Here is a 13,847-nt window from a genome sequence, read left to right as displayed (position 1 = left end):
GCCTGATTATGTCTTAAATAAATAACAGATGATCAAAATCAGTCAGTAGATCTTGCAGTGTAAATGAAATTCTTCATTCTCATATATCTGTGTACATAAGTGGTTTGAACTTTGGGAGGACAAAAAAACCCCAAAAAACTCAAAAGATAATTGTATGCGTCTCTTGCTTTTGTTGTAGATCAACCTTTACCAAACGTCAGCTCGGCTGGGCCAGTTATCGGGGGCATCATTGCAGCCATAATGATTCTGTGTTTGATCGGCGCTGGTGTGGCCATGTACCACAAACGCCGTCAGAGGACCGAGAACGGAGAGTAAGTGTGAACGCGCACCCACAAACACAATTACACATACAGTACATGTGAAACATCCTTTTTTCCCCTCTCTCTTAGAAACACCCAAGCTATTTTCATCTCTTTCATTCACAACTCATTTTAATTTGTGCATTCACAGTATGGCATACATGCTCTTCACGGTTATAGCTTAACATCTCATTGTATTACTTTTCCAGAGGCCCCCCCAAACACAAGCCACCTCCTCCGATGAAGTCTGGCAGCTCAACAGAAATGGTGAGCGGACATTTTTCCCATCAGTCACCTCTCAATGCTCACATCAAATATTTTCTTTCATATTTTCTTTATTACACAATGTTGAGATTACTTGCAGTTCTCCAGGCTACACGCGGCAATTAAATCAGAGACATAAACCTCCATAAAATAGATCTTTGAATTTAAACCTTTGAAGAACAAGCTTTGTATTTGGACGATGGAAAATGTGTATTGCTCAAAATAGGGTAATTGCATTTTCTTTCCCTGGTTAACTATTATTTCGTGTTCGCTTGGTTGGTTTTGGACCACATTTGGAATAAATTTGTATTGTGAAGTATATGTAAAAGCAAGCGGAGCGAAGAGAATGAGAATTACTAATGTTGCCCTCGGGTTACGTTCGAGAAAGAAAGGGTTAACATGGGGGTAATGTGTATTGATTGAAGCTTAATGTAGAATGTGTGGGTGGAGCTGAATTAGTGTGCATATATGTTTGTGTATGAGGCAAATGAGCCTGTACATCACAGGCATCTTTCATCTCGGCTGCCCTAAAAAAGCTGATTAATTCAGCTGTCAGCACCCTTAAAATATGTGATTATGAGGTCTCTCTTCATGTTTGCTGAAAATAGCGGCGGCAGTAAAATATCTGCAGCTTATTTCACTGAACACTGCCTTTTACCAGTAGAAACTTTCGATTTTTTTATTGTTTTTTTAAAGAAAGAATAAACATACTGTTGTTCAGCAAGAATGCATTAGATCAAAAGTGACAAAAATACTTTCTATTCATCATTAAAAAAAAAACTTTTTTCAACATTGATAATAAATCTTTCTTGAGCAGCAATATAGCATACTGCAATTATTTCTGAAGGATCATGTGACACTAAAGACTGGAGGAATTATCCTGAAAATTCAGCTTTGCATTCATAAATATATATTAAAATTAGGGCTGTCAAACGATTAATCGCGGAAATTATACATAAAATATATGTGGGTGCACTGTGTATAATGATTTTGTATATATAAATACACACACATGCATGTATATTTGAGAAAAAAATGTAAATTAATGTAAATTATATATAAATCTATATACAGTATATACATGAAAATATTTCTTAAATATATACAAGCATGTGTGCGTATATATATATATATATATATATATATATATGTATATATAATTATACACAGTGCACCCACATATATTATGTAAACACAAACTTTTATTTTGGATGCGATTAATCGCTTGACAGCCCTAATTAAAATAGGAAGCAGTTATTTTAAAAATAATTCACAGTTTTACTGTTTTTACTGTATTTTTAATTAAATACACATCCACTGTAAAACCAACACAAAAGTTGGCAGTTGCAAGATTCAGACTCTTGACCTTCTGCACTATAATGTGCGTGCTGAACTCGTCTCATCATCTCATGTGTTTGTCCCTCTACAGCTGAATAAACCTCAGGACAAGGCCACAGCCATCACAGAAACCCAGCCGCTCAGCAATACCGAGACATACTACTATGAAACTAACTCTGGCGAGCCTGTTACGGTAAGATCCATTTTCCTAACTTTGATGTGCAATGCTGAAATCTGTCAATCCCATTCCATGAGAATCCCTCATTCGGTGGCGTCCCATTTCTTCTATTACGGTGTTGGAATGAATGACTTCAGCCATCCTGAATGGCAAGCAATTCAAATTTTGTATCTAATTAATTACACGATGTGCAGATGAATTATGAATTAATCATTTAAAGTCATTATTGTGTTAGATGACAACAGCATTTAATAGACATTAAAAAAGTAACTTTAGGAAAGTATTTAGATTCAATAGATTTTATTACACACACTTTTCAGAAGGTGCATCTTTAGGTGTATTGGTTGGCTTGGTGTATTGGATTTGTATTAACTAACGTTAACAAAGATTAACAAAAACGGTAAAAAAATGTATTGCTCATGGTTAGTTCATGTTAGTTAATACATTAATTAATTTTTAATAAACGAAGTGTTACCGGTGTATTTTCACAGACTGTTTAATGCAGCTCAGAGGTGACATGAATATGAATGAATTATAAAATGATACTCTAAATATGATATTTAAACCACCAGTAGGTGATGGCAAGTTTAACTAGTGAGTCATTCATTCAACCGATTCATCCAAACGGCTGATTCATTCAGGAACAAAGCAAGTGACCGAATTTCTGAATGCGTCACTGAATCATTGACTCACTCATTCTGTTAAAACTGTTCAGAAACCGATTCATTCACACTGCTCTGTGTTGCTCAGATCTGATGGGGCTTTGTTTGGAACTGGTGAAATTGAGTAAAATAAGAGAATATGGTGTGTAAAATGTAATGAGAGTATGTAATGTAATGTGTGTGAGAGAGAGCATGCACACACACTACTAATGAATGCTTTTGATTGCACACGTGTCATGTGGATTCAAACTAAATCGTAAGTAAACCGTGAACTGTTACCTTATTTATGTATAACGAGTGGTTCCCTACATTTTTTACAGCACATTTGCAAGTCAAAAAGTGTCATGAACACTTTTTTTATTTTATTTATTTATTTTATTTTATTGTATTTATTGTATTTTATTTTTTTTGCTGCTTGAGTAGGTACATAATTGAGGTTAGACAAATGTATGATTGTATATATGTATATGTGTGGTTGTATGAATGTATATGTATATATCTGTAAATGTGTATGGATGTATAGAACAACATGATAATAATAATAATAAATTTTTAAATGTAAGACTGTAAGAATTTAGGGGGTATGAGTATATAAGTTTTACTTCTTCCTACTCCTTTTCGCACATGTAATAGAAGTATGTCAACAGCAAAGAATTATATATATATATATATATATATATATTTTTTTTTTTTTTTTTTTTTTTGCTGCTCATTTGTTTTGATTTTTCCTAAGTTTTTAAACATTGTTTTATTTTATATACTTTCTTTTTCATGTTCGAAATAAAGAATTCATATTCAAAATTCAAATTCAACACAAACATCCGAAGCGCTCACCCCTAAAACCCGCGTCTCAGAATACTGAATTTAATTCTCTTTCAGTCTTGTGCTTGTATGGACGAATTCACACAGAATTGTCAGGCAACGGCGAGTAGCAAGTCTTAGCAATGACGAGTGTCCTAGTAAACATAGTCGGTTATACAGTATCTCAAGTGAAAGTAGACAGTATTCATGTTATAATCAAATTATAATCAAACAAAGAACAAAGAAATCACTCACTGCTCTTGACTAAATACCTTTTGTAACTTTATAAAGACTCATTAATTTATACAGTAATGAATATGCAGTGTTATTTCACATTTGATTAATTTATTCAAATTTCTCTACCTGAAAACTACAGTTAGACCTACTTGAAAAACTCCAAAACACTCTTTAATGTGTAGCCTTTCTTTGTTCAATTGTATTTATAAATTTGATTATTTCTTCTTATTTTATTACTGACTGCTTGTATTTAATATGGTTTTAAATTTCCATTAATTAGGCTAGTAGTTTTGATGTAGTATTGATTGCAAAATTGGAATAGAGAATTGTGGTTTCATTAGTGTCTAAACATTTGACACACTGAGCCCTGCTGGAGCAGCTCTAAATAAATCCTAAATGAAAGATAAAATATGATCAATGAGCAATCGAAGGAACAGTGAAAGTAACAGAAGCTCATACAACACATTTTAGCAGGCTTGATTAAGCTTGAAAATAACTTAAGAAAATATGTTCAACTAATATGGTTTATGTTCTTTTGATTTTTCTACCCAAAACATTTAAAAACGACAAATGCAGTGAAAATACGGGTAGCACTATTGGTACTCTGTATCGGCAAGTACCAAAAATGAAAGTATCGGTGCATCCCTAATTATTTAATAACTGTTTTGGACACGAATATCATGCAGGGGAACAAGTAATTATATGTGTCTTGACATATGGCTATGGCTTCCAAAAAAAGCTATCATGTCTGGAGCAGAAAAAAAAATGCACCAAGAATGAAATCTATTTTTGTAACATTTCACATTGGATAAAGCATTAAATTGGAGAAATAAAAACTTACTACTCCAGTCCAGATCTCCAGGTTGTGGGGTTATTTCAACGCGGGCCCTTCACAAAATTTAGCTTAGGGCCCCCAGAAGTGAAGGACCGACACTGATTCCATAAGTCTCCACTCGGATATACGTCACAATAGGGAAGAAATGAAAAGACTTGACTTTAACAGCACCGTACTTGGCTCACAAAATGTGTACTAAAGACCCTGTCCTACAGCAGGCGCCTTACACACTCGTGCTAACGGCGAAGGCTAGTGACTCATAACGATGTGTGGCATGTGCGAACACTGCCAAAGGGTCTTTTATGTGGATTAATATGATGAGCTGGTTATTTCATCTACTATGATAACCGTGAAGCCAATTACTACAGCGGATCTGTGTATGAAGGCCAGACTTAGAAACGTACCTTTGTGATAAAGCCCCCAGGGCTTCCGTATGCGCTTTCAATAACTGCCGGTTTTTATTGTTTTAGGTGATTTAGCCAGCAGGGTTGGGCATTATTCAGCATTTAAGAATTGGCTCCATTTCATTTTTGAATTTGAATGGAATTGGCCACACCCCACAGGAAGTTGAATTTAGTGAATTGTGCATTTAAATAAAATTCAACACAGGCACACAACAGAGAAATAATTGTGTGCATCATTGAAGTAATTAATCATGTTTATTTATTCCCTGATATTTAATCATACTTTTAGTATCAATAAAATATACTATTTTAATAATAATATTCATCATATTTTGTTTTACATTACATATATAAATATAGAAAACATTCATTTATTATTACTTTTCTATAATTATTTGTTTCAGGTTTTTTTTCTAGAAATAAATTCCATGATCACATATTTATGGGTAATTTATACTGAATATAAATGCATTAATTATTAAAAATAACATTTACAGCTCTTTGAATGTCATTTTAATTCCATTTAAATTTCAGTTCTGCATCTTGTATCAGTTTAAATGACAGGATTTTAAAGGCAATTCATGGCGCACATCTCTGGTAGCCAAGCTAAAATCCCTAAGAGAAATAAACCCCTTTTTATATCCTTTCTGTGTCCAGACCTTTATAACAATGTTAAATGACCAGGGGTGAACTGACATCACCTTATGGCATAAAGAACATTCACCTCACATAATTAGAAACCAACTATTGCTTCAATCGTTCAGACACCGATTCGCACACGTACATGCAAGAGATAACGATCATGCCATATTAACACTTTTAAATTAAATTTTTGCTCACTGTGAGTCAGGAGGTGAAGTGTTCTATCAAATCGTTTTATCAGATGAATCTTCATTCGGTATAAATTAACTCTAATAAATAAGAATGTGTGCTGCTGCTCTCCAGCTATTATACTGATGCTTAATGACCGATTGAGGATCTATTAAATTGACATTAGTACCACCTCAGTGATTGTAATGAATTGTGAATGTGTGTATACGTGCAGCTAGTTACATGTGTCTGAATCGGACGTGTATGTCGTGACACAAGATGTCTGCCTTAATAATTTTGCGAGAACTTTTATTCATTGTTTTTTATTCTTTAAGTATGGGATCGTCCATGGCTAGCTGTGCATTTAATGCTTTTAATTCATGATGAAAAGTGGAAATCGTTTAAGGCACAACTAGCCGTGGACTTTCTGCCATGGTCATTTTGCCAGCCTTGACAACTTAAATCTGTTATTGATGTTTGCAGCGCAATATTTGACCAGGCAGGTAAACATTTTGCCCGCTTTCAATCAGAAACAGAGAGATAAAGTATTGCTTAAGATTGCATTTATTTGAACGAATGAATTATAGGATTTATTTGAATCAACTATCGAAAGAGAGATGAGAGATATGTGTGTGAATGACCTGCATCTTTGCAGGGTCTTTCTCTATAAACAACAAAGCTGTGAGTTTAATTACTTTAAAACCAGCGATGTTGCTGAAAAATACACTCGCCTAAAGGATTATTAGGAACACCTGTTCAATTTCTCATTAATGCAATTATCTAATAAACCAATCACATGGCTGTTGTTTCAATGCATTTAGGGTCCATGGACCCTAAATGCATTGAAACATACAGTATAACAATATCAATTAAAACATACGTACATAATAGCACCTAAAATGTACATATATGTACATTTTAGGTGCTATTATGTACATTTTAGGTGCTTTTATGTACATTTAGGTGCTAATATGTACATTTTAGGTGCTAATGTGTACCTTTTAGGTGCTCATATGTACATTTTAGGTGCTATTATGTACATTTTAGGTGCTAATGTGTACATTTTAGGTGCTAATATGTACATTTTAGGCACTATTATGTACATTTAGGTGCTAATATGTACATTTTAGGTGCTATTATGTACATTTTAGATGTTAATATGTACCATAAGGTACCAATATGCACCATTTAGGTACAAAAGTGTACCTTTTGAAAAGGTACAGCCCCAGTGACAGCTTTTGTACCTTTTTTTCTGAGAGTGCAAGACAATCTCTTGATCTCCAAATTGAATGTGAGAATGGGAAAGAAAGGTGATTTAAGCAATTTTGAGTGTGGCATGGTTGTTGGTGCCAGACGGGCCGGTCTGAGTATTTCACAATCTGCTCAGTTACTGGGATTTTCCCACACAAACATTTCGTTCATCATTTTGTTGATGCTAGAGGTCAGAGGAGAATGGGCCGACTAATTCAAGCTGATAGAAGAGCAACTTTGACTGAAATAACCACTCGTTACAACCGAGGTATGCAGCAAAGCATTTGTGAAGCCACAACACACACAACCTTGAGGCGAACGGGCTACAACAGCAGAAGACCCCACCGGGTACCACTCATCTCCACTACAAATAGGAAAAAGAGGCTACAATTTGCTAGAGCGCACCAAAATTGGACAGTTGAAGACTGGAAAAATGTTGCCTCGTCTGACGAGTCTCGATTTCTGTCGAGACATTCAGATGGTAGAGTCACAATTTGGCGTAAACAGAATGAGAACATGGATCCATCATGCCTTGTTACCACTGTGCAGGCTGGTGGTGGTGGTGTAATGGTGTGGGGATGTTTTCTTGGCACACTTTAGGCCCCTTAGTGCCAATTGGGCATCGTTTAAATGCCACGGCCTACATGAGCATTGTTTCTGACCATGTCCATCCTTTTATTGCCACTATGTACCCATCTTCCAGCAGGATAATGCACCATGTCACAAAGCTCGAATCATTTCAAATTGGTTTTTTGAACATGACAATGAGTTCACTGTACTAAAATGGCCCTCACAGTCACCAGATCTCAACCCAATAGATCATCTTTGGGATGTGGTGGAACGGGAGCTTCGTGCCCTGGATGTGCATCCAACAAATCTCCATCAACTGCATGATGCTATCCTATCAATATGGCCCAACATTTCTAAAGAATGCTTTCAGCACCTTGTTGAATCAATGGCACGCAAAATTAAGGCAGTTCTGAAGGCGAAAGGGGGTCAAACACAGTATTAGTATGGTGTTCCTAATAATCCTTTAGGTGAGTGTATAATGTATTGATTCATCAGCAGCAAAGCTATTTTATTAATAAACCCCGGGGGTAGTGTTGACAAGTTTCTGTGCTTCTGAATGTTTCTGTGTGTGTGCAGAAACATTTCATAACATTTCAAGTCATAAATTACTCACCCTGGTGTTTTTCTAATGCAGCATGCCCTTCTTTCTTTTAATGTACCACAAAAGGTGGATTCATTTTATTTTCCTGATCGTGTTCGTCTATATACAGTAATGGCAGTGAATAGCAACCAGCATCAAGCTAATGCACACCTTCCAGCCAATCAGAATCAAGTATTCAGATAAATCATGGTATAATTCAGTATATGTTATTTTCGAAAGATTATGCATTTAAATAACTTTACTCTATGCGTTCATTGTGTGTGCTTCAGGATCTAGATGATGACAACATGGGCCCTCCCGTTAACGGCGGCACCCCCAATGTCTGGGACGGCTCGGGGCACCCTCCCGATAATGAGTCGACCAATGAGACTCTTCCACCATACGAACCAGCTGACCAGAATGATATTGAAGCTAGCCACGTTAACATAGCCCGTGAAGAAAGTTTCATGTCTCAGCCCATGTTGGTCTAAAGACGTAGGCCGTGCCAGCGATTTGCACTGCCACCGTCCTACCCAGCAGCGGACGCCCATTACAGCACAGCAGGCTCGGCACACACACACACACATCGAAAACCACCCAGCCTGGTGCTAGTTTTTTTTTTTTTTTAAACAAGTGGCTAAATTATATTTTAACCTATTCTCATGGTTTTGTGGATTGTCCATGCAACATATTGATACCTTTTGGAGCCGTGTTCATTGGACATGTAATAATGTATGACAAGTCTACTTAAAGGGATACTCCACTTTTTTTGGGAATAGGCTCATTTTACCACTCCCCCAGAGTTAAACAGTTGGGTTTTACCGTTTTCAGATGTATTCAGACGATTTTCTGATATTTAGAAGAATATCAGTAACCAGACAGTTTCTGGTCTCATTGACTTCCATAGTATATTTTTTTCGTACTATGGAAGTCAATGAGACCAGAAACGGTCTGGTTACTGATATTCTTCTAAATATGAGAAAATCGGCAAATCGGAGTTGTAAAATGAGCCTATTTCCAAAAAAAGTGGAGTATCCCTTTAAGAAAAGCTGAATCTGATTAGAAATTAACAGTAAAACAAAACCATGAGAATTGTAGTTATTAAGTTTTGAGGTACTATGTTATATTTTAATCCTGGTTATGTGAAAAGCAAGATTAGTCGCACCAGTTTGACTTGACAAACATTTAATTTTCCTGAAAGGTCTAAATATTAGAATTTGCTTTCAGTACTTTAAAATACACTGCATATACTGTCAAATGTTGCTTATGTTTCTGATCTCTACATTTTTATTCTGCGATCTTTGGTGTAGTGCTCTTTTAAAGCTTTAGCTTCTGTCGGTTTTGTGCGTTAAGGGAAAAAGTTGTGGTATATGCAATGTATTTTACATACAGCAAAAATGTATTTTTATATTTTATATTTGATGTCATTTTGATCGATTATATCAGCTAAAAAACAGATGTATGCATTATTTTCTTATTTTTGTTTCTTTGATTCTTTGGCGTGTTCATTGTTTTTGAAAAGTACCAAATAAGTTCTGTAAATAATTTAAGAAAATAATATATATATAGCCAGTCTAACATGCGTCAAAAAATATTTTAAAAAAAGAGGGAAAAAAAAAAGAAAAATGCAAACAAATCCAAAAAATACCAGTGGGGTGCAAAATGAAAAAGTGTACATTTTTTTTAAACATTTATTTTAACGGGTATTACTAAAAGTCGTATGCTGATGTTTTACTTATTGATATGTGTGGATTTTGTTAATGTATAATCTGCATGGCATGGTTGGTTGCTTTCCTGAAAACAGTGGGCACCTGTCGCAACCTTTCCTCGCTCCCCTATTTTCTGGTCATAAGAAGCACAATACGCATATAGAGATGCTGAAGGTGACAGAAGGTTTGAATCATTTTTCTGCACTTCCGAAGCGAAACATTAACGTTAAAGACCTCGTGAAATCTCTTGACGAGCACAGTTTTCTTTCTGTACTTACATATTTCTTGTTGAAAAGTTTTAGAGGATCAAAAGACATTTTAAAAGTTAGTACATGATTTGCTACATTACTTGCTTTAGCTAGTCAAGGCTGGTTGGATTACGGAGAGGGACATTCTCATTCTAGAAAGCATTTGATTGGACAAAACTTCTAGTGCAGGATGAGTAATCAATATTTTTGGTCTGTTTTGCGAAAGAAAGATTGTACATTTTAAATGTATTTGTCAACTTTAGAGTATACCATGACATTTATCTAGTTGAGAGATATGAATTGAAAAAGCCATTGATTTGATGTGGTCTTTCTTTAATATTCAAATGCACTGTGTATCACTTTCTTGAGCTTGGCCACAACGCTTCAGTTGCCTTTGTTTGGCCAAATGTTTCATTAACACTCTCTTATTCTATAGTTCTTCTCAAAAAGAAGTAGAATTTTTGATTCGCAAAAAGAGGAGAAAACGGTAACACTTTACAATAAGGTTCATTAGTTAACATTAGTAAATGCATTAACTAACATGAACTAACGATGAGCAATGCATTAGTTACAGTGTTTATTAATCTTTGTTAATGTTAGTTAATACAAATACAGCTGTTTATTGTGCGTTCATGTTAGTTCACAGTCCATTAACTAGTGTTAACTAATACAACCTTTGATTTTAATAACGTATTAGTAAATGTTGGAATTAATATTAACTAAGATTAATAAATGCTGAAGAAGTATTGTTCACGTATTGTAATTAGTTAACTAATGAACCTTATTGTAAAGTGTTACCGAGAAAACTTACACCTCCTCCTCAAAGTAACAGTTCACCAAAGTAAAATCAATTACTCACCTTCATGTTGTTCCAATTCCATATGGTTTTTTTCTCCTTTAGAGCAAAAGTTGAAACGTTTTGAAGAATTTTCACACTGCTGTGCGATGGCTTTGTGTTATCGACATGCTGGAATTGAAGTTGCATTCACTTTGGTCACTATTTACTTCCATTGTATGGAAAAAAGACAAAGAGAGTTTTTAACGACGTGATTGAGTTTATTTTGGTGAACTGTTCCTTTAAGAGATATATTGTATGAGGAACACTACAGAAGTAGTTTTTAAATGGTCTTTTTTCTTTTTCACTGGTTCTTGGATGGCATGGCAACTAATTTCATCACTGTTCGTGTCTTTCACTCTTGAATGTAATCTTTGCACATCCACTTAAAGCTGTCGATAGATCATGTCATAGTGTCTGAATACATTGTAATTGTGCCAAAGAACTCATATCAAAACCATAGTGATGCAATGAACTAAAGACTTGCTGACAGGTGACAGAGGTGATAACGTGAATGAATGGATGGCTTTTTAATGGCCACCTGGAGCGGAAACTTGCACATTCACAAAGCTCACCTTAAGATGGGTGAATGGATGAATAGGTGGGCAGGAGCCATGTGAAATCAATGGATGGACTGTACAGTTCCTCCAGATGAATTAACAAGCCCTCCTTCGTTCTTGATTAGCCATCGATCACATTCACTGGCTGAGCTTCTGGCCTGTTGGACAACACAGAAAATTACTGATTCTAGCAAAACGGTTATTCTTGACATGACGCGACAATCTTTCACCTGTCGTCTCGGTATAGCTGGGTTGTGGTCTCGTCACTGTTTCTGATGAAGGGAATGTATACGTCTGCATGCTGCATGAGATTTGGGGTTGGCTTATGTTATCATGCGCAAATGGACTGTCTTCACGCAATCATCATTTGCTACAATGGTGCAGTATTAGACAATCACTGTATGTTATATTCATCCATAAGGGTTTCTGTGTTTTAAACTGTGACTTCATATTTTTTATTTAATTTTTTTTAGGTTTGCATTTTTACTTAATTTAATTATTGCTTATCTGTATTTTCAAGTGTCTTTTAAAATGTTTCTGTCTTATATACACTGTAAAAATTGGTATGACTTAATATGTTAAATCTAATCAATAGATTACAATCAATATTATTCATTAAAAATTAGAATCGAGTAAAAATTAACCAAATGAATTACTTAAATAATGATTATGTTAAAACACAACCAACACCATCAGATCACCTTATATATTTGTTCATCTGGCTGTTACAATTCCAACCCGATTTCACAACCAAATCGTACGCAATCGACGCATGATTAAAGTGTCTAATTCGTACTAATTTTGCTAAATCGTACATATTTTACGAATTGGCCAATTCGTATGAATTCGTACGAATGACCTACCCATTACCCCGCCCCTAAACTTAACCATCACGTGGGTTTATACAAATCGTACAAATTCGTACGAGTGGGGTCGTGCAAATTAGTACGAATTAGACACTTTTTAATTATGCGTCGAATTCATACGAATTGGTCGTGAGATAGCATAGCATAATTCACGTATAACAGCCAAACAACATATAAAGTGAATGATTTAAGGGTCAAGAGCCCAACTAAAACACACACTGATCATCATAATGGTGACTTAAAAAATACGATTTTCTCCTTCAGTGATTCTGCTTGTTATCATCAGGTGTCTTCAATGATGTCGATAAAAAAATATGTTTTTCGGAATGTTTTTCCGATATATTTGTTTAAAAAATAATATGTAAATTCTACTCATTTTAAATGGTTAACTTTTAAGTAATTCGTTAATTATTACTCAATTCTAATTTGTTACATTTAATTAATAATGTTGATTGTAATCTGTTGCCTCAATTTTATTGATCAGATTTAACATGTTCAGTCGTATTCATTTTTACAGTGATATTAAATTCGTAGTTTATAGTCCTGACTCCTAAACTATTTAATGTCATTTTGAATTTTAAAAAGACAATCAAAGGAGTTCAGGAATGTTTCGCGATTCAGCCAAATTCAATTCTGTCCGCATTTTACTCACCCTCATGTAGCTCCAAACCTACCTTTTATTTTGAAGAACTCTGTTTTTGTCCAATGGGGTCCAAAAAAATAGTCAGTCATACAGGTTTAGAATGACATGAGGGCGAGTAAATGCTGACAGTATTTCCATTTTGAAATGAATGATCTCTTAAACTAAGTAGTGGCTCGTTAAAATTAGTCTTTGGTTTCCGAACGACTCTTGACATTTATCAAATCTGCTCTCCAGCAAAACAAACATACTTAATTTGCCATATGTGTGTTAATACTTCATTATCACAAATCATATCTGCCACGTGTTCGCTTATGCGCTGCCCTGTCATCGTCAAGCCAGATGTGCCTTTGTTACTTTGTTTTGAGCCAGATTTGTTTTGCCTGATAAAATTAAATCATCCACTATAGACCGCCTAATGGGGAGAATTGTGATTCTTTTTATTTCTAATGTTCGTTTTTGCATCTTATTTCTTTCCCCACTGGGGTTATTTTATATGCATAAGCAACTTGTTCTATGTTTTATGGATCATTGTGATGTCTAATAAACTAAAAGCCAAAGCTCCTGTTGTGAAGCGTCTTTATGTAATCGGTGATATTGCTTCTGTATAATCTACGGCTTTTGTAGAATTTCCTTGTTCTAAGATTCCAGTGTAATACTGTACATGGATACTGCAGTTTGTAGATATTAACAAATGCCAAAAAAAAAAAGTGTTTGGCATTCACTTATTGATTTACCATCTGAGAGACCTTCAGAAGAT

General features: G+C 35.0%; 1 protein-coding gene across 1 annotated transcript in view; it reads left to right on the top strand.

The window, feature by feature from the left end:
* pvrl2l (PVR cell adhesion molecule related 2 like) overlaps window positions 1–13,647 on the top strand; it is a 166,908-nt gene extending 153,261 nt beyond the window's left edge. The window contains exons 7-10 of the mRNA XM_039678555.2: window positions 179–311; window positions 509–566; window positions 1,993–2,094; window positions 8,520–13,647. Of these exons, the coding sequence (XP_039534489.1) occupies window positions 179–311; window positions 509–566; window positions 1,993–2,094; window positions 8,520–8,720 (494 nt within the window). The 3' untranslated portion in view covers window positions 8,721–13,647. The remainder of the gene's footprint in view (window positions 1–178; window positions 312–508; window positions 567–1,992; window positions 2,095–8,519) is intronic.
* The last annotated feature ends 200 nt before the right edge of the window (window positions 13,648–13,847 follow it).

Source organism: Pimephales promelas, chromosome 18, assembly GCF_988280905.1.
Source record: "Pimephales promelas chromosome 18, fPimPro1.hap1.1, whole genome shotgun sequence".
NCBI classification, from domain to species: Eukaryota; Metazoa; Chordata; class Actinopteri; order Cypriniformes; family Leuciscidae; genus Pimephales; species Pimephales promelas.
Note: the sequence above shows the minus strand (reverse complement) of the source record. Positions and strands in the feature narration are given on the sequence as shown.